At 47.7% G+C, this 25,805-nt stretch overlaps 1 protein-coding gene across 2 annotated transcripts in view; it reads left to right on the top strand.

Moving 5' to 3' along the window:
- USP11 (ubiquitin specific peptidase 11) overlaps positions 1-25,805 on the top strand; it is a 251,180-nt gene that overhangs the window by 154,248 nt on the left and 71,127 nt on the right. For both annotated transcript variants that reach the window (XM_033924282.1, XM_033924292.1), the window contains exons 17-18: positions 641-753; positions 15,919-16,068. In XM_033924282.1, coding sequence (XP_033780173.1) covers positions 641-753; positions 15,919-16,068 — 263 coding nt within the window. The remainder of the gene's footprint in view (positions 1-640; positions 754-15,918; positions 16,069-25,805) is intronic.

Below are 25,805 nucleotides of genomic sequence, written 5' to 3'. Positions count from 1 at the left end.
ACTAGCCCTGCCTGCGTATGTTCTGGTTCAGCAGGAACTTGTCTAACTTTGTCTTGAATCCCTGGAGGGTGTTTTCCCCTATAACATATTCCAGAAGAGCGTTCCAGTTTTCTACCACTCTCTGGGTGAAGAAGAACTTCCTTACGTTTGTACAGAATCTATCCCCTTTTAACTTTAAAGAGTGCGCTCTCGTTCTCCCTACTTTGGAGAGGGTGAACAGCCTGTCCTTATCTACTAAGTCCCCTTCAGTATCTTGAATGTTTCAATCATGTCCCCCCTCTCAAACTCCTCTGTTCGAGGGAGAAAAGGCCCAGTTTCTCTAATCAGTGGGCATGCCCCTTTGGATCATCCTTTCATTGTGATTCATCAGGTATGAGTCTGAATTACAGCCCCCTGGTCATGATGCTCTGAGAAGGGTGGGACTAAGCAGGACGACACGGTGCAGGTCATTTCAAGAGCAGAGTCAAAGTGACAGCAATACCTATTAAGATAGTAAGTAAAGTGCAATGGGTAAATAATTAAAGCAAGCCCTGTCATATAGTGAGACACCCCATGTGTTCAATGTTGGTGGTGATACTAAGAAAGACCAGTTGATACTGTAAGAGATACAGCTTTGACTAAATTACCACTCACTTTGCAGCGGTACGTCAGAAACGATAGCATGAGTTATATGTTGAAGAAGAATCCTGTGAAACTAGAAAAGTGTATCGACCTTTTTACCACTGTGGAGACTTTAGAAGAGGAGAACCCTTGGTGAGTACTGAACATGCCCCCTTTTTTATTTTTCTTTCTAAGTTGGCTGTGTGGCCACGTCTTACAACAGGTCTAGGGGCTGTAAGGCTTGTTTGTTTGCTTGTATCATTGGACACTGATAGCCCATTTAGTGGCCAAATGGGGCTGCTTAAATAGCTAGTCTATCTTTGGCCACTATAAACTTAGCTGGCTAGTGCTTAATAACAACTTAGCACTGTTATAGCTTCTAAAAAGAGACCGGATATTCAGTGGTGGTTACTGGAAAAGGCCCAGCATTAAATATCTGGGCTCAGCAGTGTTCACAGGAGTCAGCCCAGTCAATTCCTGTGGTTTGAATATCGGGCCCTGTATCTGGAATAAATCACATTTCAAGTAAAGTGAACTTTACTTACATTACTTTGCCAACCTAGCAATATATTTTGTTTCCACAGTGTGTTAAAGAATATAAGAGCTGTCATACTGGGACAGACCACAGGTCCATCAAGGCTACTATTCTGTTTCCAACAGTGGCCAGCCCAGGTCACAAGTATCTGGCAAGATTCCAAAGAGTAAAACATTTTACATTGTTTATCTGAGAAATCCATCTTAATAATGGCTTATGGAATTCTCTTTTAAGAAGTTATCCAAAGTATTTTTTAAAAACCTGCTAAGCTAATTGCTTTCCCCACATTCTCTGGCAACAAATTCCAGAATTTAATTAATTGCATGTTGTTTATAGACCTCTGTCATATCTCCCCTAAGCCGCCTCTTCTCCAGGCTGAAGAGCCCTAGCCACTTTAGCCTTCCTCATGGGGAAGTCGTTCTATCCTTTTTATCATTTTCATTGCCCTTCTCAATAACTTTCTTAATTCCACTATATCTTTTTTGAGATGCAGCAACAGTATTTGAGTGGTGGTCACACCATAGAGCGCTATAAAGGTATTGTAACATTTCATCTTTTTTCCCCATTCCTTTCCTAATAATTCTTAATATTTTATTTGCTTTCTTAGTTGCTGTCACTACTGCACTTTGAGCAGAGGGTTTCATTGAATCCTCAATGAAGACACCTAGATCCTTTTCGTGGATGTTGACTCCTAACATGGAACTCTGCATCATGCAACTATAGTTTGGGTTCCTCTATACCACATGCATCACTTTGCACTTGCTCACATTAAATGTAATTTGCCATTTTGATCCCAGTCTCTTAATCCTGTGTGTTATAAAAATCTTATTGTTAGGTTAGCAAAGGAATGTTTAGAAATGTTCATTTTCCTTGAAATGTGATTTACTGCAGGGTGGTACAGTCATCTCACTGCTGGTAACAATTTGCATGTCTTAAAGTCAAACTATAGCTGCAGCTGTTGCGATATTACATTATTTTCACTCCTGTCACACCTGAGGAAGAGTATAATTACCACTTCTGCAGAAAACAATCTCCAGGTCCAAGTTTTTGTTTCCCTAGCTCATCCTTTCATCTGAAGTTGGGGGGTGGGGATGGGTGGTTAATTTGTGTGTTTTATCTTATTGGAATTTTAGTACTCTGGGGTTACCATTTGGCACAGGCTGACTGACAGATCTGGAAGTGATATCAGTAAAGTCCTGTTTCTGTCAGCTCCAGAATTGTATATATTTGTTACCAATCAGCCCAGAGCTTTTATTTTGAGGGCCTTGCATTTTCAGATGAAACAAATTCCTGGGTTGTAAATAAATTTAGTTTTAAATCATTCTTTTTCACCCAGATTTCATAAGATTTAAGATAATCTCCTTCCCCACTCTCACCACCATGCTAGGATTACGTTGTCCACATGCACGCCCAAGTATTGTAATTCCCATTCCTTTTTGTCCAGCTAGACCAACCCAAACCTGTGATCTATACACCCCAGCTAGCAGATGGAGTTAAAGAATGGAACAGTTTCCAATAACATCACCATATTAGAGTAGGTGCAGCCTGGATCATATAGTATTATCACTGCTTTCCTTATCAGCCCCTAGATTAGTTCAGAACAAATGAATTATGCCTTCAACCAGTAAATGGAGACAGAGAACAAAGACCTATGAGCGCTGCCTTATATAGGACATTCCAGTGCAATATGGATGGTATACTGAACCATAGGGTTGTCCATGCATGTTTGCAAGCATACTGTAGAAGATGTCAATCACAACTTTACAGCTCCTCCTCCTTCTTCCTAGTCTTCTGCCTTCTTCAGTTCTTCCTTATGCAGGTGAGCATGAAGGTGGTGTTCTGATTTTCTCCCTTTATTTTTTCCATTATTTTGCAGTTTTTCTGGTTTGTAATGTAATGTAATGTAATTTATTTCTTATATACCGCTACATCCGTTAGGTTCTAAGCGGTTTACAAAAAATATACATTAAGATTAGAAATAAGAAAGGTACTTGAAAAATTCCCTTACTGTCCCGAAGGCTCACAATCTAACTAAAGTACCTGGAGGGTAATAGAGAAGTGAAAAGTAGAGTTAGAGGAAAATTAAAAATAAAATAAACATTTTAACAAGACAGCATTGATCTAAATACTTTGGAAGGTAGAAGAGAGGAGAGAAAGGAATAGAAGCAGAAGGGGGAGCCGTTGAACAGTAGAATTCTGGAGAAATTTAAATGATAGAAATAGAACAAAACAAAGACAAAAGGCAAAACAATAGATAAGATTAAAGATAAATCGTAAGCTGGAAAGAAAAATAAAATAAAACTTTGTCTTCAATCCACGGTTTCAGCGTCAGTGATGAAGTGGAGCAAGTAAGTTTAGGAGGAGCGATTGACGTTTCCAGAAAGGGCTTCTTCAGGGAAGAGACTTGGCAGACAGTCCCAGGATGCCTCTATGTCTCCTCCCCTGCGATGTTCTCCCATCCATGCATTCCCTCCCAGACACACTGCCCGTGCCCCAGCCGCTCCAAGGAGGCTGCCCCAGATGAGGCCCACGGTGAATGCAGGATTCTCTCCTCTGTGGGAAAGCCGCCCGGAGCCGACAGTCGATCTTCTTAGCGGATTGCATGGGGGGAAGAGTTCACACTCTTGGTAGGATCGGGTCTGTGTGCTCTCGGTGGTTGTGGCTGGTCTCGTTGCTGCTTAGGTGTAAAAGCAGTTGATCTCCTACTTCTGATGATATTTAAAAGCAAGCATATTGATTTTTCCAACGGAATGCTGGGGGAAGAGCTTACTTGTCTGGCTGGATCAGGGCAAAGGGCTCTCGGTAGTGGTGGCTGGTCCTGTTGCTGCTTAGGTGTAAAAAACAGTTGATCTTCCTAGTGGACTGCAGGGGAGGTGGAGCTCACACTCTTGGCTGGATCGGGTCTGTGTGCTCTTGGTAGTTGCGGATAGTTCCGCTGCTGCTGAGGTGTAAAAGCAGTTGATTTCCCACTGTTGCTGATATTTAAAAGCAGGTAGATTGATCTCTCCAATGGACTGCAGAGGGAGGAGCTCACATGCCTGGCTGGATCGGGGCAAAGGGCTCTTGGTAGTGGTGGCTAGTCCTGCTGCTGCTTAGGTGTAAAAGCAGTTGATTTTCCTAGCGAACTGCAGGGAGGGTGGAGCTCATATTTTTGCAGGACCGGGACTGTGGGTTTTTGGTGGGTTGGTCCCGTTGCTGCTTAGGTGTAAAAGCAATTGATCTCCCACTGCTGCTGATATTTAAAAGCAGTCAGATTGTCCAGGGAGAGGAGCTCTGCACTCAAACTGCCATCCTCCTCGCCTCCAAGTTCCGGAATATTTGAAGTTTTTATCCAGATCAAGGGATTGCAGTGCTTGCTTGGAGAGGAGCAGAATTTAGTCTGCAGCTGGCAGGTGTATCATTTGGGGACTTGTGCAACTAGCGTGCTGAAGATTTGTGGAGTTGAAGGTTCTGGGCCCTCAGCATTTGCTCGCTTTCTTGACTTGATCAGGAACTTGAGCACAGGCTGTTAGGCATCAATTGCATCCCTTGGGGCTCACAGGGTTCTGGCTGCAGTTTTGTCCCCCCCCCCCACACACACACACACACTTTCTGCATCTATCATTGCCCAGGAGGGATAGAGGCTAAGTCCAACTAAGGTCCTGAAGGTCCAAGTTAGGCAGTCTGAAGATCTCGTCATGGCAACTGACCAGTGGCTTGAGGCAGAGAATCCCTCCAGATCTAGCTACACTTTAAAGGAGCTGAAACAGGCTGCAGCACCATTTCCCCAGCACATAGTCTGTGAGTATAGGCTGTGACAGCCTATGGGAAAAATCAGAGATGGGGTGGGGGTCTGGAAAATTGTTTTGACTGTTTCTGCAGTTAGGTCTTTGGTCCCTACCCCCCTAAAACAGAAATGCTGCCACCGTGGCCATCTTGGATTTCCCAAATTTTTTTCTAAGTTCTCAAACCTCTATAAAACACCTCATTTTACCTTGAAAATTGGTAGGGATGAAGTCCTCAAACACTAATACCCCTATATCATGCCTTTTTTTCGCTTGATGGGTAGCTGAAGAGCATCCATGCTTCACATGCCATGCAGCATGAGATGGAGGAGCGGGAGCTTTGGGCTTAGCCCTTCCACAGGCCTCTGGGGCTGGAGAACAGCAGATGATCCTGTCAGGGGGAATGAAACACCTCCTGGATTCCATGTGCCCCGTAAGGACATAGATGCTTTGCAGCCAAAGAAAAGGTGGCTAATCCACCCTAAGGGGCAAGGAGAGTTGCCCTCTCAGGTATTTACCCCAGAGTTTATTAATCTCATCTGGAAGGCTTATGTACAAGGCAGAAATCTGCCTGTCAGGTCTGCGGGTGAGCGCCTAATAGTGCTGGCCTCTCTGGACACTCAAAGCTCTTCTTCCATGAGCACAGAGGCTATTCTAGACTCTGATGGTCAATTGGACAGGGGCTTGGAGGGCGAGGGGGTCAGATTTAATCCCCTTATTGTCCCAAAGTGAGGCTTCCCTGATGGGTGAAACAGTCTCCCATCTAGAAGACCAGGAGGTGGTATCAGCCATGGACCAGAGAGAGGATCCCTCCATTCACCAACTTTTTAAGTCCTCTGCTTTAGGAGAACTGAAGATAAACCTCCGAAAACCCTGTCCTCCCAGTGTTCTCTTCTGAGTGGGGTCCACCCCCCCCCCCCCCGATCTGGCATCCCCCCCCTTGGCTCGCGTCGTCCCCCCCTGCAGTCCGGCATCCCCCACCCACCCACCTAAGCACAATCTGTTACCCAAATGTGGCACCAGCACCAACGCACAGGACATGCCAGTGTCGGTGCCCGAAAATCCTCTCTCTTCCTTAGGCTGGGCCTTGAGCATCTGCGCATCCTCAAGGCCTTCTAGTTCTCACTCTCTCCGATATCCAATTCAGAAATATTTTGTATTATCCCTACCCTTCCCCGCACATACCATATCCAGATCACCCCGTCCCATTATTATGAACCACACATCTATAATCACAATCCCTCTAAATACCCATCGCACCCAACCATTCACACACCAGTACCACCTCTAATCATTCCTCTGTACATGCCAGCTCTCAATCATACTTGCAGTCTCTTTTCCTCCCCCCCCCCACCGCACAACTTTCTTGCTCCTAATCACATACACCCAACACTCAACACACGAAACCAGTACTAGTCCATCATCTAAGAAAAATTACCATGCACCCCTCAATAAACAGTCCAAGATTCCTGATGTTCTTTCAGGATACAGTCTTGGTTGTTTTCTTTCCCAACCGTGAGACAGTTTGCCAGGGGCCAGGCAAACCAACAGCTTTAGATGAAGTCAATGATACATTCAGTGTAGGCAAGTGACCACAGCCTAAATCCTTCAAAACCAGCCTTGCGTCTGCCACTGTATCGACCTTGTGAGATTTCCCATTCACAGTCATCCAGATACCAAAAGGAAAAAGCCACCAATATTGATGACCCTTTGACCACAAAATTTGAGTCACTTCTCTGAAGGCTCTCCTATTCTGCAGGGTCGCCAAAGCCAAGTCTTGAAAAACACCAACTGTAATCCCCTGCCATTGGAACTCCAGACGTCGTCTCGCCGCCTGCAATACCTGCTTTTTAACCAGATAATCTCCAAAACAGGCAATGATATCACGAGGACCCACAGGCCAAACGGAACCCAGACTTCTGTGCACCCATAGTAGGACAATGGATTACGACATCTCGTATTCCTCTGAAGTCAACAGCTGACTGCAAAAATCTTGTATAGTCTGTTTACAATCTTTATATTGATCGGTCTCAGGGATCCCCTTAAAGCGTATGTTATTTCACTGGGATCTGTTTTCTAGATCCTCTATTTGCGCTTGTAAGTCCAACAAATGAGATGCAGTCTATTCTGCCATCGCTTTGGTATCTTGCATCTCCATAGTTAAGGTAGCCATGTGTTCTTCAGAATTAGCCACCCGGCCTCCCAACTCTCCCACCTCCGATCGAAGTTCTGCAAGGGCCGCCTTCACATCATCCTGGACTCCCACCATTTCTTCCTTTAGCTCCCGAAACCAGGATTCCATCGTTTTAGATAAAGGATGTTCCTCAGTTGAGGTAGGCCCGATATGTGCTCCATCTGTGAGCACTGGTGATTTCTGCGCCATTTTATTTTTCTCCAGCGGCAAGCCTTGCGAGTCCAATCGAGATTTATCGCTCACCGCTCCAGTATATTTAAATTTGTCAAGTTTCTTCCAACTCTCCAAACATACCACAAATGCATCCAAAGGGATGTCATTATCACTTATAGAAGGCACTTTTAGCTCTTGTCAACTCAAACCCCGATGGAGCTCAAGAATTATGCTGCCATCTTCATTAAGTGATGTCACTTCCTCTAACGTATGTTTTCTTACATTCATTGTTCCTCTTAGAGGCTTGTTCATGTTTTAACTGCATTGCTGTTCATTCAGTGATTTGTTTTAAAATTCATATGATTAGATTAGGCACCTGGTTTCATAGACTTCCATGTATCCCTTCTTCTCTTGTCTTCTATATAGGGCTGTTGCCAGCTTTGGTATGAACTGAAGGGGGCAGCAGAGAACAGAGAGAAAGAGGAGGAGCTGATAAACTGTGATTGACATTTTCTGCAGTATGTTTACGAGCATGCATGGAGAACCCTATGGTTCGACATACAATCCCTATCTACTGGAAAAAATGTTAATCAAGGTAAAAACCTAATCTCTTTTTGGGAAGCCATTTGCTTTTTATTGTTTTCTGTCTCCAGCAGATGGTGGCCTGGCATACTGTACAGCTGAGTTCTATGCTTGGTGACCCTGCTTCTGGATCCAGTTAAAGAACTGTTCACCTAGTTGAGCCTTTTTGGCTTTCTGTTGTTCAGAGTGCAGCCAGTGGTGGCCACATACTTGGAAGAGTTCAGGGTCCCTCTCCTCTAGCAAGTGGATCTAAAAGATTTTTCACTCCCCACTATCAGTGGGTGGAATCAGGTCTGTTGCTGAGGGGAGAGCAGCCAAAAAGAAGGGATTCAGTTGCGGGAGAGAGTTTCTGCTGTCCACTTCAGTTTTGGTATCAGTCAGGTCAGGATTATGCCAGAAGTGGCTTGGATAGAAATTCCTCATAGAAGGAACCTGGGCAGTGCACTAAGAGCAGTGATAGCAGTGGTTTACCAGTGAGCTATGGAGGCACCATTAGAGCGTAAGTATCACTTCCATTGCAGTAGCCTCGGGGGCAGTTTTGAACCATGCAGCATCTGCTGTAGCAGGACAGTGAGATATGTAGACTGCTTGTCTGTGATGTTGTGTCTGCATTCTGAAGTTGCCAATGGTGGAGGTGAGCTGTGCCAACAGTTCTTCACATGAGCATGTGAAGATTCAGAAAAGTATGGGAGGTACCATTTTATCACTTCTCAGTCCGCCACACAGGCTGTCCAAAGTTGACTAGGTTGGATGCTGACATAACATCGCAGACAAACAGCCTATATAGCTCACTGTCCTGCTACAGTCACTTAGTCAAAGAAATGTATCAAATTAGTCTGACAAGACTTTTTGGTACTAAAACCGAGTTAACCTGCGCATCAGAAAGAGGGTGATCTGCATGATAGTCGGCTGCCTGACCTCTCTAGCCATTACCTAACTGTAGTATGCTCCTGAATCAAGTGCAGAAGAGCTCACTTGGCTTGCTGCAGTATTAAACATACCGGCTCCACCACTTTGACTGTCCGGATGCTCAGTGTTTATTTTCTTGTTTTTATTTTAATTTGTTAATTTGATTTAATTTTTGTTTTTTCCTTTGGTCGTCTTTTTTATACTCTTAGTATGTAAGAAATTGTTCATACAGGTGCTTTAGTCAGATTGTGAGCCTATGGGACAGTTGGAGATATTTTTCTAAGCACCTAATATTTGCTTGCTTTATTGTTTGTGAACCACTTTGAAGAGGTATTGGCGGTATACAAATAAAAATTGTATTCTTTAGCACTCTCCAGACCAGTAGAGGTTAACTTTACGAATGGGTATATATCCAATCATGACCAGCAGGTGGAGACTGAAAACAAAACTTTGGGACAGTATATACTATCCTCCCTTCTCTATTTCCCTCAGTCTTCTTTCAGTCTCCAGCAGGTGTTGAGTGATCTGTACCCATCTCCCTTGGTAGGGCTGTTGGAATTTGTTTAAGGGGTTTGTTGTCCCTGTTTTTAGCCGGACGGAGCTTGGGCGGGCCCTGTTTGGGGGTTCGTCCGACCTCGGGGGTGTCAAACCCGGCGGGTCTCGAGCGGGGTCCCTCCCCCCACTTCCTCCACCTCCCCACATTTTTTTAGAGGAGCCTCAGCAGTAAGCCTTGCCCCCTAAATCAAGCAAGGCATATTGCTTCGAGAGCCTGTGGAGTCTGTTCTGTAAAAAAAAAAAAAAAAATCCTGAGGTAGTGCTGGTCTGGAGGGTTGTTTCCCTTTAAGAAAACTGTATTTTACTGTATTTTTTCATCTAACCGGCACTTTTTTCTAGCTAGGTCGCGTATGGAGCAATTGTGCCCTTCTCCGGGGGAGGGGGACACAATTAGGTCCAGCCGCGAGGCACTCGCGGCCGGCCTGAACTCGGCGGTTTGGGTCGGTGAGGTGGTGGAGCTCCGTCGGCAGCGGCTGCAGGCACCCAGAGCTCCCCGCCAATGGTGCCTCGCGAGTCGGCTTGGAGCAGTGGGGAAGCCCGGTCTTCTCCAACCGCCCACGGAGGGATTCCCCGAAGGTTCCCTCTCAGCTGATTTTTTGACAGCTGATGCCGACTTGCCTGTTTTAGCGGCTGGGACTGTTCAGCCTTCTCAGCCGCTACAGGCCATGGAGGGAGCTTTTTTGGCGGGAACTTCGCCATTTTCTCTGTTTGGCCCCTCCATTTTGTCTGCAACCTCAGGTGACCTTCCCCCTGTATTGCAAACACAGGGGCAGGTTTCAGCTGGGACCCCTGCTGGGGCAGGGAGTCCCTGGGGACCCCCAGGAGTTTTTTGTCCCCAATTTATTTTCTTTCTTTGTGCAGACAATTGGGGGTCCCACGTGCACCTGGGGGGTTTCGGGGGTGGTTTCCCTCCGCGCCCCCTATGGCTTTGCCTCCCTCTTTTCGTTTGGCGTCCCCTCTTCCTCCTCCCTCATCCAAGCGCCCGCGGGGGGGCTTGGATTGCGGAATGGTGGTCGGAGGAGCGGGTTGGCATGGTTGAGGACCTGGCTGCTTTGGCAGGCTTCCAGGTTCCTCTAGAGGGGACGCCCGCTGGCAGCGGGGCGGCGGGTTTCCCGTCTTCCAGAGCAGATGCGTCCGTGGTGCGCTTTTTATTCAGAGGGATGAGCTTTTAGACCTGATGTAGCAGGTCTCCTTGGTGCTGCATTTTTGAAGTTGCGCCGCCGGAGACCTCGCGTATGGGGGCCCCTCTGCTTCAGGGGGTCTGTCCTGTTTCCCGCTCTTTTCCTGTGCGTCAGGATTTTCAGGATTTTGTGTTTCGTCTGGCGCGTAGCATGGCTCGTTTGTATCCCATCCCAGAGGGGGATCGGGCTACTTTAGTATCGCCAGTCGTAGACGCGGTGGTCTCGGAGATTTCTAAGCGGCATATCGTGCCTGTTGAGGGCGGGTCTGCCTTGCGGGACTCTGAGGAGCGCAAATTGGAGAATATCCTTAAGCTCAATTTCCAGGTCTCGGCTTTTGGGGTCCAGGCGGCTATTTGTGGGGGGCTGGTCGCTCGCGCCGTTTTTCGGTGGGCTGAGCGCGTCCTGGATCGGGAGTCTGATGGCTGGTCGCTGGTGGATCAGGAGGTGGCAAAGATTGAGATGGCGGCCTCGTTCCTCTCTGTTGCTCTTTATGACTTAGTGCGGATCTCGGCTAAGTCTATGGCCTTTGGAGTGGCCGCGCGGCGTATTTTGTGGCTGCGCGCTTGGGCGGCGGATGCTGCGTCCAAAGCTAAACTTACTAAATTTCCCTTTCGGGGGTCTTTTTTGTTTGGGGAGGAATTGGATAAGTTGATTCAGACTCTGACGGACTCTAAGGTTCCCCGGCTGCCTGAGGACCGTGCCCGTCCTGCGTCTCGGGGTGGCGCTGCCCGGGGGCGTTTGCGGGAGTTTCGCAAGTATCGCCCTGGGCGTGGGGCTGCTTCTTTCCCGGCTCCGGGATTTTCCAGGGGTCGGTTCTTTCAGCGCATGCAGCCCTTTCGGGGGGCCCGTCGGGGGGCAGGGAATCCCTCCGCCGGCTCCCCCGCTTCCCGTCCTGCGCAATGACTCCTTGCCGGCGCCCCCTTTGGTTCCGGTGGGGGCCCGGCTGCGCGAATTTTTCCCAAAGTGGGCCGAGATCACGTCCGATCAGTGGGTCCTGGAGGTGGTGCGGGACGGTTATGCTCTGGAGTTCGCCCGCTCTCTGCCGGACCTTTTCCTCGCTTCTCCATGTCAGTCTCCAGGGAAGACGCAAGCTTTTCGCCAGACCCTGCAGCGCTTGCTGGATCTCAAGGCAGTGGTGCCGGTGCCCCCTCCGGAGTGGGGCACCGGCAGGTACTCCATTTACTTTGTGGTGCCCAAGAAGGAGGGGACCTTTCGGCCCATCCTGGATTTGAAAGGGGTCAACAGGGCTCTCAAGATTCCTTCTTTCCGCATGGAAACTCTGCGGTCGGTCATTCTGGCGGTTCAGCCGGGGGAGTTCCTCACTTCTCTCGATCTGACGGAGGCCTACTTGCATGTTCCCATTCGGGACTCTCATCAGCGCTTCCTGCGCTTTGCGATCTTGGGGCGGATCTATCAGTTCTGTGCGCTTCCCTTTGGTCTGGCCGCGGCTCCCCGGACGTTCACCAAGGTGATGGTGGTCGTCGCGGCAGCCTTGCGGTCGGAGGGCATCCTGGTTCACCCCTACCTAGACGACTGGTTGATTCGGGCAAAGTCGTTGCAGGAGAGCTCCCGGGTTACGGCTCGGGTGGTGGAGTTTCTCCGGTCGCTGGGCTGGGTGGTCAACCTTTCCAAGAGTCGGTTGGTCCCGGCTCAGCGCCTGGAGTACTTTGGGGTTCTGTTCGACACCTCCTTGGGGAAGGTCTTCCTTCCAGAGGCCCGGGTGAGCAAATTGCAATCTCAGATTCGCCTGCTTTTGGCGTCCCGGTGTCCTCGGGCGCGAGATTTCCTCCAAGTCTTGGGGTCGATGGCGGCGTCCCTGGACGTGGTGAGGTGGGCGCGGGCCCACATGCGTCCTCTTCAGTATGCTCTGCTCCGGAGGTGGTCTCCCCAGAGGCAAGATTTGGATGTTCCGGTGCCCCTGCGGGGGTTGGCGCGCGGCAGCCTGCGCTGGTGGCTCCGGACCCCTCACCTGGTTCAGGGGGTAGGTCTGGATCTCCCGCAGTGGACGGTGCTCCTGTCGGATGCGAGTCTCCTGGGTTGGGGGGCTCAGTGTTTGGGTCACTTAACTCAGGGCACCTTGTCCGCGGAGGAGGCCACCTGGTCGATCAACGTGTTGGAGACCAGAGCGGTCCGTCTGGCGCTGTTAGCTTTCCACTCCCTTTTGCTGGGCAAGTCGGTCAGAGTGCTGTCGGACAATGCCACGGCGGTGGCTTATGTCAATCGTCGGGGGGGCACCAGGAGCACTCCAGTGGTGCAGGAGGCGGCTCTGCTCATGGTTTGGGCGGAGTCTCATCTGCTGGACCTCTCGGCCTCTCATATAGCCGGGGTAGAAAATGTTCAGGCAGACTTCCTCAGTCGTCACTTCCTAGATCCAGGAGAGTGGTGTCTTGGCGCCGGGGCGTTTCAGTTGATAGTGCAGGCTTGGGGGCAGCCCCTGATGGACCTGGTGGCCACGGGTGGCAACGCCAAAGTGCCCCGCTTCTTCAGTCGTCGCAGGGACGGTCTGGCCGAGGATCTGGATGCTCTGGTCCAGCCGTGGCCAACGGAGGGGCTGTTGTATGTGTTCCCTCCTTGGCCGCTGGTGGGCAGAGTGCTTCTTCGCATTGTTCACCATCCGGGTCTGGTGGTGATGGTGCCTCCGGATTGGCCTCGACGTCCGTGGTATGCGGATCAGGTGAGGCACCTGGTGGCGGATCCTCTTCCTCTGCCTCTCTCGGACGACCTTCTGACGCAGGGTCCCATTCCCATGTTCGACCCGCCTCCCTTCTGTCTTACGGCGTGGCTCTTGAAAGGGGTCACCTTAGCAAGAAGGGATATTCAGACAAGGTGATCTCTACACTGTTGGGGTCCCGGAGGCTTTCTACCTCTCGGGCTTATGTGCGGGTTTGGCGTCTCTTTGAGGAATGGTGTCGGGCGCGGGGAGTGACCTCTTTTCGCGCTTCCCTGCCTAACATTCAAGAGTTCTTGCAGGATGGCCTGGATAGAGGCCTGGCTTGGTCTTCTCTCCGGGTTCATCTTGCGGCCCTGTGGGCTTTTCGAGGGTTGGTGTCAGGTCAGCGTTTGTCGGCTCTTCCTGATGTGATTCGGTTTTTGCGGGCGGCCAAGTTGCTTAGGCCTCCCCTACGGCCCTCGGTTCCCTTTGGGATCTTAATCTGGTTCTCTCTGTTTTGGTGCGCTCGCCTTTCGAGCCCTTGGACGACTGTTCTTTGAAGGACCTTACTTTGAAGGCGGTCTTTTTGGTGGCCATTACTTCTGCTAGGCGTGTTTCTGAGCTGCAGGCTTTCTCTTGTAGGGCTCCCTTCTTGGAGTTTTCTAGGGAGCGGGTCGTCTTGCGGCCTGTTCCTTCCTTTCTGCCGAAGGTTGTTTCTCCTTTTCATGTCAATCAATCAGTGGTTCTCCCGGTCTTGGGTGGTCGGGAGGGCTCTTCTGAGCAACGGCAGCTGCGCAAGTTGGATGTCGGTCGGGTCCTTCGCTCTTATGTGCAGCGGACCCAGGAATTCCAGAAGTCCGATCATCTTTTTGTCCTCCTGGCGGGTCCTCGTCGGGGAGCTGGCGCTTCTAAGGCTACTATTGCGCGCTGGATCAAGGAGACGATTGCTTCCGCTTATCTTCTGAAACAGCAGCCTGTTCCGGAGTTTCTCAAGGCTCATTCCACTCGGGGTCAGGCGGCTTCTTGGGCTGAGTCGTCGCTCGTGCCTCCAGTGGATATTTGTAAGGCTGCGGTTTGGTCCTCCTTGCATTCCTTTGTTCGTCATTATCGGGTTGATGTGCAGGCGCGTCGGGACGCGGTGTTCGGGGAGCGTGTACTGGTGTCGGCCCTTCGGGGGTCCCGCCCGTGAGAGGGACTGCTTTGGTACGTCCCATTCGTAAAGTTAACCTCTACTGGTCTGGAGAGTGCTAAAGAAGGAGAAATTAGGTTCTTACCTGCTAATTTACTTTCTTTTAGCTTCTCCAGACCAGTAGAGGTCCCCACCCTGTCTGTTGTTGTTGTTCGGGTGTTGCGCGGGCAGTTTTTTGTGTTTTGCTGCGGGTTCTAGTATTTTTCTAGGGCCGGGGAGATTTGAAGAACAGCGGCTGTGGCTCGGCTGGCTTAGCTGGCGAGCTGTGGGGACATATTCCTTCGGGTATTTCTCCTCTGCATTTTCCAACAGCATTTTTTGGGTATGTTAATTGTTACTCCTGTTCGGAGTATTGTGTTCTTTCTGTTTTCCAGTTTTTGGTTCTGCTTGGCTATTCGGCAGACTGAGGGAAATAGAGAAGGGAGGATAGTATATACTGTCCCAAAGTTTTGTTTTCAGTCTCCACCTGCTGGTCATGATTGGATATATACCCATTCGTAAAGTTAACCTCTACTGGTCTGGAGAAGCTAAAAGAAAGTAAATTAGTAGGTAAGAACCTAATTTCTCCTTGTAAAACCATGCTGTCTCAGATCAGGGTGCTCACAAAAACACTCCTTGATTTTAAATTGTTACAAAATCAAAACTTATTGGAATATATTTATAAATAAGATGACAGCAAATACAAGTCCCAAAAAGCACGGTTAGCAAGATCTTACACAATTGCTTGCACTTTCACCCTTATAAGCTGCAATTGGTACAGAAGTTACAATCTTCAGACAATGCAACGCGACAAAATGACCAGGTGTTCCTCAAGTGGCCCCCGAGATCACCGGACATTACTGTTTGTGACTTTTTCCTTTGGGGGTACGTGAAAGACGGTGTATACATACCTCCACTACCCGCAACTATGGATGATCTGCAGGAATGCATCACTGAAGCTATAAAGGCACTGGATATGTTTCGGAGAGTCTGGTCTGAGCTCGATTATTGCATCTATATTTGCCGAGTAACAGGTGGGGTGCACATTGAATGTATGTAATCAACAGATTCTATATGAAACTTTGAGTTGATGAAACTGTAGGCTCAAAAGTGAAAGAATATTCCAATAAATTTTGGTTTTGTAACCATTTAAAATCAAGGAGTGTTTTTGTGGGCACCCTGTATGATGCACATTTCAGGATCTTCTGGGTACATGTGAACCTAACTGGACACAAGCTGAGACAAGATGGTGGGCTCAATGGATCTTAGTCTAACTTAGCATATCTTATGTTTTCTTTTCTTCAAGGAGGAAGATGGAACAAGGGAGTCATGTAAGAGGATAGACTCGGAGAGCAAAAAACAAAATTTTCTTCATAGGAAGAATGGTGGATCTGTGGGATAGCCTAGCCATTGAAGATAGAAAGCAGTATTGAAAGTTAGGAAAGTTTGGGACAAACACAAGATGATCCTTGGAAGTAGAAAAGTAAATGTAAAACCAAAGATCAAATAGAGTCTGCAGTATTGCGGTGATAAGGGGAAAAGAACAAGCTGTAAAAACCTTGAGGTGTTTAATCTGCCATTATATTGTGTATTTGTATGCTGAAAGCTCTGTCACATATCTGCACAGGTACTGTCCCACTTGTAAGAAGCACCAGCGGGCTACCAAAAAGCTGGATTTATGGTCACTGCCTGAGGTCCTTATCATCCACCTGAAACGCTTTTCCTATACCAAGTTCTCTCGTGAGAAACTAGATACCCTTGTGGAGTTTCCAGTCAGGTAAGGTGGTTGTAGGGGAAAAAAGTCAGCTGTTCATTCTCTGAGATTAGTCTGTATAAAGAATATCAGGAATTCAGGCTTCTGTGTCATTTCTTGTTGTATTCTAGTCTGGACATACTAACATCCCATTTAGAGCTGAACCTCAGTGACCAGAAGTCATTTGTGAGTGTTGTAGTTTTCTCTTTGGAGTATTTTCATAGCCACCAAACAATTAGGCTCCTCAGCAAAACCCTGAAAAATGGGGAGAGAGTTACTGTGTAAATAGATTTATTTAGATGCTGGGTCTTGAGGGCCTTTTAACAGGTTAAATTTTCAGGATGCTCCCCCAGTGAACATGCATGCCTGCTAATTCTGTTGTATGCACACTCCTCATGCGTATTTTCATTAGGGGTATCCAGAAAACATGATTTGTTGGCAGCTCTTGGGAATGCAAGGGTCTATACTGATTTGAATCGTTAATTTAATTGACCAAAATTCCCATTCTGTTACATTCTCTCCATCAGTATGGACATAGGAATAAATAACAGTATCCTAGTGGAAGACCAGTATGGTCTTTGTACCATCTCAGAATTCAGTCTTGTCTGTACTTTTATATAATATTTATTTTGTTTCACTCTGTCTGATCTTTTGGATTCTGATGCTCTCTATAGGCTTTTCATTCAATAGTTCATTTGAGATTGCTGTTGCTAAATTATATTTCCAGTGCAGTAGGTGAGTCATTCTAGACATGTGGGTTATATCTCAATGGCCGCAAGCCATCTACAGAAAGAATCCACTTTTGATTTTTTTCTGTGAATCTCCTCTACTTCACTGGGAGCTCTACTGCCACCTGTAGTTTTTTGGTTCTGCCCACGAGCCTGAAGGAGTGCTTCTGTTCTGCTCTCCCCTTTGTCTTATTTTCTGTGGTGTTTTTCTATCCTTTGGGGGGGGTGTTCTTTGTACTCCAAGCATATTTTTCAGCTCTGCCTGCATAGAGAAGAAGCAGATTCCAGTCTGCAGCTGACAGGCCGATCCTTGGTGGTACCTGTTAGCCAGCCTGCATTAGTATCTTTGGAGCTCAGAGCTGTCCCCACTTTGTTCTCACCTACTATTTAGCAGGGGTTTGAGCACAGACTGTTAGGCGCCCTTAGGAGGCCCAGCGGTGTCTCGCAGGGTGCCAACTGCATTTTTTTTTGCCTCTACCCTTTCCCTTAGTGCGTCCGTCAGTCTGCGGGGGTGGTGGTATGGTCAGGCACCGTGTCTGACTGGCCCTGCGAACCTTCAGCAAGGTTATGGTGGTTGCAGTGGCAAAGCCCACCTTCCCTCCGACGTCAGCGCTGACATCGGGGAAGACTTCCGGTCGGCTATGTGTGCTGCTGCAGGGCAGGCAGGAAATAGAAGACGAGCCTTGCGGCTCCAATCTACCTCCCAGAGCTCCATTTGGATGAGAAAGTTGCTGGCAGATGAGGGCTGGACCCGAACGTGGGAGGCAAAAGCAGGACACAGAAAGGGTCGAATGTGGGAGGCAAATGAGGAACAGAAGGAGGTCGAACATGGGAGGCAAACGCAGAACACAAAAGGGGGAAGGGAGTGCATTTTTGGACACAAGGCATGAACTTGGGAGAGAGGATGGAGGAAGGGAGAGAAAGAGATGCTGAGATGGGAAAGGGAGTGCGTTTTTAGACACAAGGCATGAACTTGGGAGGGAGGAAGGGAGGGAAAGAGATGCTGAGGTGGGGGGAGGGAGTGCGTTTATGGACACAAGACATGAACTTGGGAGAGAGGATGGAGGAAGGGAGGGAAAGAGATGCTGAGATGGGGAGGGAATGCATTTTTGGACACAGAAGGCATGAACTTGGGAGAGAGGAAGGGATGGAAAGAGATGCTGAGGTGGGGGAGGTAATAGAAAGGGAGAATTAGGCGTGGGTGTGTCAGTGAAAAGGAAAGAGATGGTTGTGTACATGGGGAATGAAAGAAAGTTGAATTTTTGGTCATAGGGAGGGAGTGAGGTACAGATGAGAGGGAGAAATATGGTGGAAAGGGAACAGTGGGACAGATTGAAATGGATGCAAGAGGGAGGAATGTTGGACATAGTGGTGAAGGGAATGGAGGGAGAGATGTGGCATGGTGCTGGAGAGGGGTGATAGAAGAAAAGTTGGGCATGGAGCTGGTGGGCAGGGGCGAAAGATGAGAAAGGGATAAATGCTGGACCATGGTAGGAGGAACCAATGGACAGCAACAAAAGAAATTATAGAAGATGGGAAAGTGGAAAAAAAAAACTGGGACCAACTTTATGGAAAAATAACTCTCCAGACAACAAAGGTAAAAAACAGAATTTATTGACTAAAATATGTTAGCTTTTGGGAAATGTATGTAGCAGATGTCTTTGTACTGTGTTCAAAAGAAAAGGAAATGCATTTCTGGTTTTATTTCTACAGTGTTGAAGTACTTGTTGACCCTTGCTGTGACTGATGGGGATTCCCAAGCACCACAAGCAGAGGACCGCCTCTAGAGACGGCCAGAACTCCCCTCCACCAAGCACAGCAGTCGCTGGCAACATCCATGAGCCACTGAGGTGCCAGCATCTGTGACTCAGGGACGCTACTGCTGCCTGCCAAGCTTGGCAAAAGGGACCCCGGCCAACTGCAAAAGAAGTCCTCAGCTGACAGCTTGGGGGTTCTCATCAGCTGAGTATTTATATTTTATATTTACATTAGAGGCTCTGGTAGAAATTCATTTACAAAGTATGTATTCTTCCCAATTAATGTTTCTAAATTAATAAAGTGTCTTTGCTTATTTGTAAATGGGTCTCTACCAGAGCCTTTAATTCAGTAGCATAATTAAATGAAATAACTATTTCTGAAGTTTCTAGGGACGGGCGGGGATAGAGGAGATTCCTCTCGGGGATGTGTGGGGATGGAGGGGATTCCTCGCGGGGACGGGTGGGGACGGAGGGATTCCTCGTGGGGATGGGTGGGATTTTGGCGGGGACGGGTAGGATTTCTGTCCCCGTGCAACTCTCTAGCCCATGATATGTAGATCTAGTTTGGGGAGGGAAAAGCCTGCCATTTTGAAGAGATGCACCAGATGGCTGGAGGGAGTTGACATCCCTTCGGTCAGCCATCTGAAAATAAGGTAAAGGGGAGAAGGCGGGGGTCATCAGAGGCACGGGGTGGGGGGTTGCGTGATGCCGAGAGAGTGTAGGCAACTGCCTGCTGCCAAGATGTTGGTTGGCAGTGAGAGAGATTGGGCATCTCTCCTGCTGCCGAGGAGAGTTAGAGGGTGTTGGTTGGCAGCAGGAGACATTGGGCATCTCTCCCACTTCCAGGGAGGTGTGTCAGTTGGTGTCAGGAGACCCTGGCCATCTCTCCCACTTTTGGGGGGTGTGTGTTGGTTGGCAGCAGGAGAGATTGAGCATCTCTCCTGCTATTGCTGGGGATTTTTTTCATTTATTCTGTGCCATGTGCCCATCACTGTAAATAGCGATGTGCACTTGCAGATTTAGCGAGTCTTAGCTACTCTCCGCCAATCTTATTTGCATGAGCGTTTTATGGAGAATGACTCACTTTTTTAAAATTGCTACTATAATGGCTGTGATAGCAGCCCATCGATTTTTTATTTTTTTTAACACTTTTTTTTTAAATCTAGCCCTCAGCCAGCTCCCTCTTCCTCCTCCTGTTTTCTGTGTGGAATATGAGCTTAGTCTTTCCCATTTCCTTGCCATCCTGATATGAGCATTCTGATCTTGGAGCAGTGGGAGTCTTCTGAAGATGCTCTCAAAGTGGCAAGAGCTGTATCCCATCTATACCCTTTGCCACAGGAGTATCAGCAGCTGTTTACTCAGCCTAAAGTGTACTCTTTGGTTGCGCAGGTCGCTAAGTGCACCTCTCTTACCAGTGAGAGTGGTGTGGTGCTCAAGGACAAGCAGGACTGCCATGTGGATGTGGTTCGCAGGAGAGTATTTGAGGTAGTGGCTTTGGGAGTCAAAGCTGCCTCGGCGGCGGAGTTTGTCACACACACTTGCTTGTCCGAGCTGCATACTCTGGAAAATGAGGCTGACACACTGTATGACCTTATGCAGGTAAGGTGTCATCATATTTGATTTCTGCTCGCAGAACGCTCTGGATCAGACAATGGACCTTTAAAGCTACTCTTGCACAGCTCCCTTTTAAAGGGCAGTTATTATTTGGCAAAGGCCTGGATGACCTCATAAATTCTGTGGTGGACCATCACCATAAGACCCTGCCTGACTGCAGACCCAGAACCTCTAGAGCAGGGGTGCACAACTTTGGCCTTCGCCAGGCCAGTTTTTTAGGATTTCCCAAATGACTATGCATGACATCAATATACACACAATGGAAGCAGTGCAGGCAAATCTCATGCAAATTCACTGGGGAAATCCTGAAAACCCGACTGGATTCTGCCCTCAAGAGCCAGAGTTGTGCACCCCTGCTCTAGAGGTTCAGGATACTCTAATTTTCATGGCTCCAGATGTTCCTGCCCTTATTCAAGTTCCACGTCTCTGAGATTTTCCCAGGGCTACAAGTAGAAGTTCTCTGGCTCCAGGCGTAACCAGCCTTCCACCTCCTATTCGGCTCCTTCCGCCAAAAAGGCGCAATGATGCCAGACTGAGAAAGGTCTCTCTACATATTGGCGGCAGACTCTCAGCATTCCTGCAGGCCTGGGTGCACATCTTGTCCAACCAGTAGGTTCTGGACATTATTCAGTCTGGCTACAAGCTGGAATTTGCCTGTCCTCTGACAGATTTGTTTGTGGACTTTCCTGCAGGGCACCTGAACAAAGCAAACAAAGTGCAGGCCACTGTACAAAGATTGTTGGATATTCAGGCTATAGAATTGGTGCTGCCCAAAGACTTGGGCTTGGGCAGATACTCCATATACTTTATCGTGCCAAAGAAGGCTCAGATGATTGGCGGCCAATCCTGGATCTTACCCATGTAAATGTTGTACTCAAGGTCCCACACTTTCGCATGGAGACAATGCGGCCTGTCAGTGGTGGTGGTCTCGGGAGAGTTCCTGGCCTCTCACAGAGGCTTATTTGCATATTCCAGTTTTTCCAATCCATCGCAAATTCTTCAGGTTTCATGTTTTGGAAAATCATTACCAATTTTCAGCTCTACCCTTTGGCCTGGCAATGGCTCTTCGTAACTTCACCAAGGTGATAGTGGTCATGGCAGCGCATTTAAGAAAAATGGGTCTGCAAGTTCACTCATACTTGGACGATTAGCTGATCAGAGCCCCATTGTTCTCCGAGGGTCAGTGTATGGTGGATCAGGTGATCCGAGTTCTAGAAGACTTGGATTGGATTGTGAATTACAGGAAAAGCTATTTGACCCAATGTAGTCTTTGAAATACCTTGTTCGACACGGCAGCGGGCTGCATCTATCTTCCCAAAGCATGCAGACACAAGCTGTGCTCTCAAATTTCTTGCCTCTTGGACAAAGCAGCTCTGTCAGTGTGGGACTATCTCCAGGTCCTAGGGGTCCATGGCGGCCACGATAGATGTGGCTCCTTGGGCGAATGCACACATGCATCCTCTTCAGCACACATTGCTCTCGCGCTGGGCTTCACAGACGGCAGCATTGCAAACACTTTTCCTTGGATTCTGGAAGCCCGGGCTAGCATGGCTTGGTGGCTTCTTCCGCAGACCCTCTCCAAGGGCATGCCACTGCAGATTACTTCCTAGGTGATTGTGACAACAGATGCCAGTCTTCGGGGGCTGGAGTGGTCTTTGCAATTGTTGTCCCATTCAGGAGCATTGGACACTCTCCCAAAAGAAATGGTCGATCAACTGGTTGGAACTGAGGGCCATTAGTTTGGCTCTGGTGAAATTGCAGAAGGCTCTGAAGGGCCATGCAGTCAGGGTCTTCTCTGACACTGCAACGATGGGTGGCGTATGTCAGCTGCCAGGGAGGAACCAAAAGTGCATCCCTGGCTCTGGAAGCTCGCCTGCTCTTTCACTGGGTGGAATGTCACCTCCGGGCGCTCCCGGCAGTGCATATGGTGGGATTCGACAATGTTCAGGCAGACTTCCTCAGCACACCCAAACAGGAGATACTACCTCCTCAAAGTAGAACAAAGAAAATCCATTTGAGCCTCTGAAAGACGCATCCCTCTTAGACTTAACACTCAAGACTGTTTATCTGGTCACTGTTACCTTGGTGAAACGTGTCTCAGAGCTACAGGCTCTTTTTTGTAGACAGCCCTTCCCAAAAATCTCAGAGACTGGGATTTCCTTAAGCACGGTTCCTTCCTTTCTGCCGAAAGTGACCTTGACATTCCATGTTAATTAGGATGTGCGTTTGCCTGTTTTTCAACCCATAGGTTCAAAGAAACAAGACTGCATTTTGAGAAATTTGGATGTCCACAGAGTGCTGCTGCACTAGCTTGAAGTCACTAACAAGTTTCGTCTCTGACCATCCGTTTCTGCTGACTTATTCTACCAAGCAGGGCACTCCCTCTTCCAAGGCCATGATTTCCAGATGGATCCATCAGGCCATTTCATCAGCCTATATTCTTTCTGGTAAACACACTCCTGTTTCTGTTACGGTGCATTCCACAAACGGTATAGCTTCTTTGTAGGCTGACGCCAGAGCAGTCTCCCCTGAGATTTTGTAAGGCAGCACCACTTTGGTCCACTCTGTACATGTTTGTCAAATTTTATAGAGTGGCAGTGAGTCAGGACTCAGCCTTTGGGTCCTCAGTTTGTGGGCCGGCGCTGTCAGCCTTTTCCTAGATTTTGGGGACTGCTTTTGCACGTCTCACATGTCTAGAATGACTCGCCTATTGCACTGGAAAAAGAGATTATGTCCTTACCTTGATAATATCTTTTCCAGTAGATAGGTGAGTCATTCTAGACTCCTGCTCTGTCCTTCCTGCGCCTGCCTACTGTCTCATTTTACCTATGCTTCGCCAAGTTTGTTTCTTGGATGCCAGTCGGCCCTTTTTTGGGCCTTGAAGATTTCCTCCTTTGATGCTTCTGTTGGCTGTTTGGAATTTGTTGTTCTAATGTTTCTTGGTTGAGCAGAACAGTTTATTTTTTGGGGAATATTCCTAATGGTGTCCCTACTTCACGTAATATTGGTGAAGCTCTTTGTGCTTGGATATTAACTACAGGTGGCAGTAGAGCTCCCAGTGAAGTAGAGGAGAGTCACAGAAAAAATCCAGAGTGGATTCCTTCTGCAGATGGTTTGCGGCCATTGGGAGATAACCCACATGTCTAGAATGACTCACCTATCTACTGGAAAAGATATGATCAAAGTAAGGACATACTGTAATCTCTTTTTCTGTCTTGAGGTAGTGACCACTTGGATGTCCACAAATAGGTTATCTGTTGTTTTATCCAAGACACAGGTTATGGTCATTAGTCTATCATCTACACTGGATATTCCATCATTTATGAGTTTTCAGAAAACTTGTTTTGAATCTAGACAGCAGATTTTTATTTAAGTGTTGGAGCCCTAGACAAGATATTTCCCCACATCTTTATATTTTAGATTGGTTGCCAGTGCAGTTTCATGTGAAATTTTTATGCTTATTTAGATCTGCCATTATTATAATTATTTATTCATTTATTTATTTTTTACATTAACATAGTTCTAAAATAGAGAGTTGCAGAGGGACAGAAATTTCACTCATAACCACCCGTTTCTGCTAAGACCCATTCTATCCCACCTATTTCTACAATTAATCTCCTCCATCCCCACCCGTAACTGTAAGAGTTGTCATTATAATTTACTTGCTCACAGCCATCTGTTTTCTCCCAACCCCAACAGCCTCCATGTTTTTTTGGATGGTACTCATTATTCAACCAATGAGTTTTCCAAGTCTTGGTTTGATATTCCACCTGCCTCTCTGAGCATTCCAAGCCTCATTCTGGTCCTCTTGCTGCCTCTCTTTTTCTCTCTCTCTCTCTATATATATATATGTTCCAAGCCTCATTCTAGTGCTCCAGTTGCTTCTCTAAATGCATTTCAAGCCTCATTCTGGAAACGCCAGAGATTTTGACACTTTCTTAGGAATTCCATGGTAACTTCTTGCATATCTGTGGGATTACCACGTGTTCTGCAGGATTCATGGGAATGGGTATCGTGGGCAGCTCTGTATTCAAAAAATCTATCGCCCAGTTTGTCTGCTGAGGTTGGAGGTCTCAGAGCAATTGTGTCCATTTTGTCCCTGGCAAGAATCCATTTTGCTGCAATCAGAGATCCTGCATTTTATTGATTTTTGTGAGGCTAATTTCAGACATAAGATTCAAGAAGCATTTAAAAACATATTTACGCAGGCTTTTGGGAAATAGCAATTTAAATCAAAAACAGGCTGCTTCAAAGCAGGATGTAAGCATACTGCTTGTAATTACAGATGTGACCACAGCTTGCAGTCTGATTTACTTCATGTGAGTATGTTTACTATGTTTTGTTTTATTTTTAACATTCATCTGCTTATATTTTGTTGTTTTAATTGTACTGTATATTGTGGTGATTGGATCACCATTTGCTCACCAGCAGCATAAGGATTGCAATTAGTCATGTGAGAGCTAAATGATGCTGAGACCTGCATGGGAGCAAGAAACACTGGACCTTCTTGACGACCTATTTAGGAAAAACTGAAGATGTGGCTTTGAAACCTACTGGGCTTTGAGCTTACTCATTCTTACGGTAGTGCAAGTACCTATCAGAAGGATAAGTAGAAAAACTAAAGTTATGTACATGTTCAAAAAGTGGTCCTGTGAAGTCCTTCTAACCTAGAACCAAACAAACTTGAATTTGCAGAGCTTTAGAGGTTTGAGATTTATTAAGGCTGCATGGTTGTTTACCTCTAATGACCAAAATAACAGTCTGCACCTTTAAGGCAAATTTATGACCTCAAATTAAAATTCTAGAATATCTGTAGCAGCATATTTATAGCCTTTGATCTGGAATGCAAATCACTTCCAAACATAAAAATATGCTGATTATGTGAAGTCCTTTCTTATTTTCAAAAAGCTGTTCACTAGTTGTCCCTACTATCCCTTCTTCAGTAATACCATATATACTGGAATACAAGACGATCCGAATATGTCAAGGTATCCTTTTTCCCTCAAAAAAAAGGAGGAAAAAGGGTTGACTCGAATATAAGCTGGGAGGGGGTGGGTGGGTGGGTTAATGTGCCCTGCCAGGATCTCCACCCTGTTCCCCCTCCTTTCCTGCCAGGCTCTGCACTCTGTTCCACCTCCCTGCCTTGTACGCTGTTTCCCCTCTCTCCTGATATCCTGCAGGCCTCCACCAAGCCTGCCGTATGTCCTCGTGGTCCAGTGGTAGGCCTGTGGTCCAGTGATAGACTGACAATTTTTTTACCTCCCTCCCACCTTCCCCATGTACCTTTTTTAATCCCTGGTGGTTGTACTGGGCAGGAGCGAGCTTTTTGCATTTCTGCCCCGTGCTGAGCCCCTCCCTGAATGGCTGCCTCAAGTCCTCGTGGCCCAGCAGTGTACTGGGCAGGAGCAAGCTTTTTGTGTTCCTGCCCAGCCCTGAGCCACTCCCTGAATGGCTGCTGCCAGTTCTCACGAGTCCCATGAGAACTGGTAGCAGCCATTCAGCAAATGGCTTAGTGCCAACCAGGAGCACTAAAAGCTCACTCCTGCCCGGTACACTGCTGGACCACAAGAACTCTCAGCAGCCATTAAGAGGGGCTCAGTGTGGGGCAGGAGCACAGAAAACTCGTTCCTGCTCAGTACACTACTAGACCACTAGGGAGGCG

This window comes from Geotrypetes seraphini, chromosome 1 (assembly GCF_902459505.1).
Source record: "Geotrypetes seraphini chromosome 1, aGeoSer1.1, whole genome shotgun sequence".
NCBI lineage: Eukaryota > Metazoa > Chordata > Amphibia > Gymnophiona > Dermophiidae > Geotrypetes > Geotrypetes seraphini.
The sequence above is the reverse complement of the archived record's forward strand: the minus strand, read 5'-3'. Positions and strand labels throughout refer to the sequence as shown.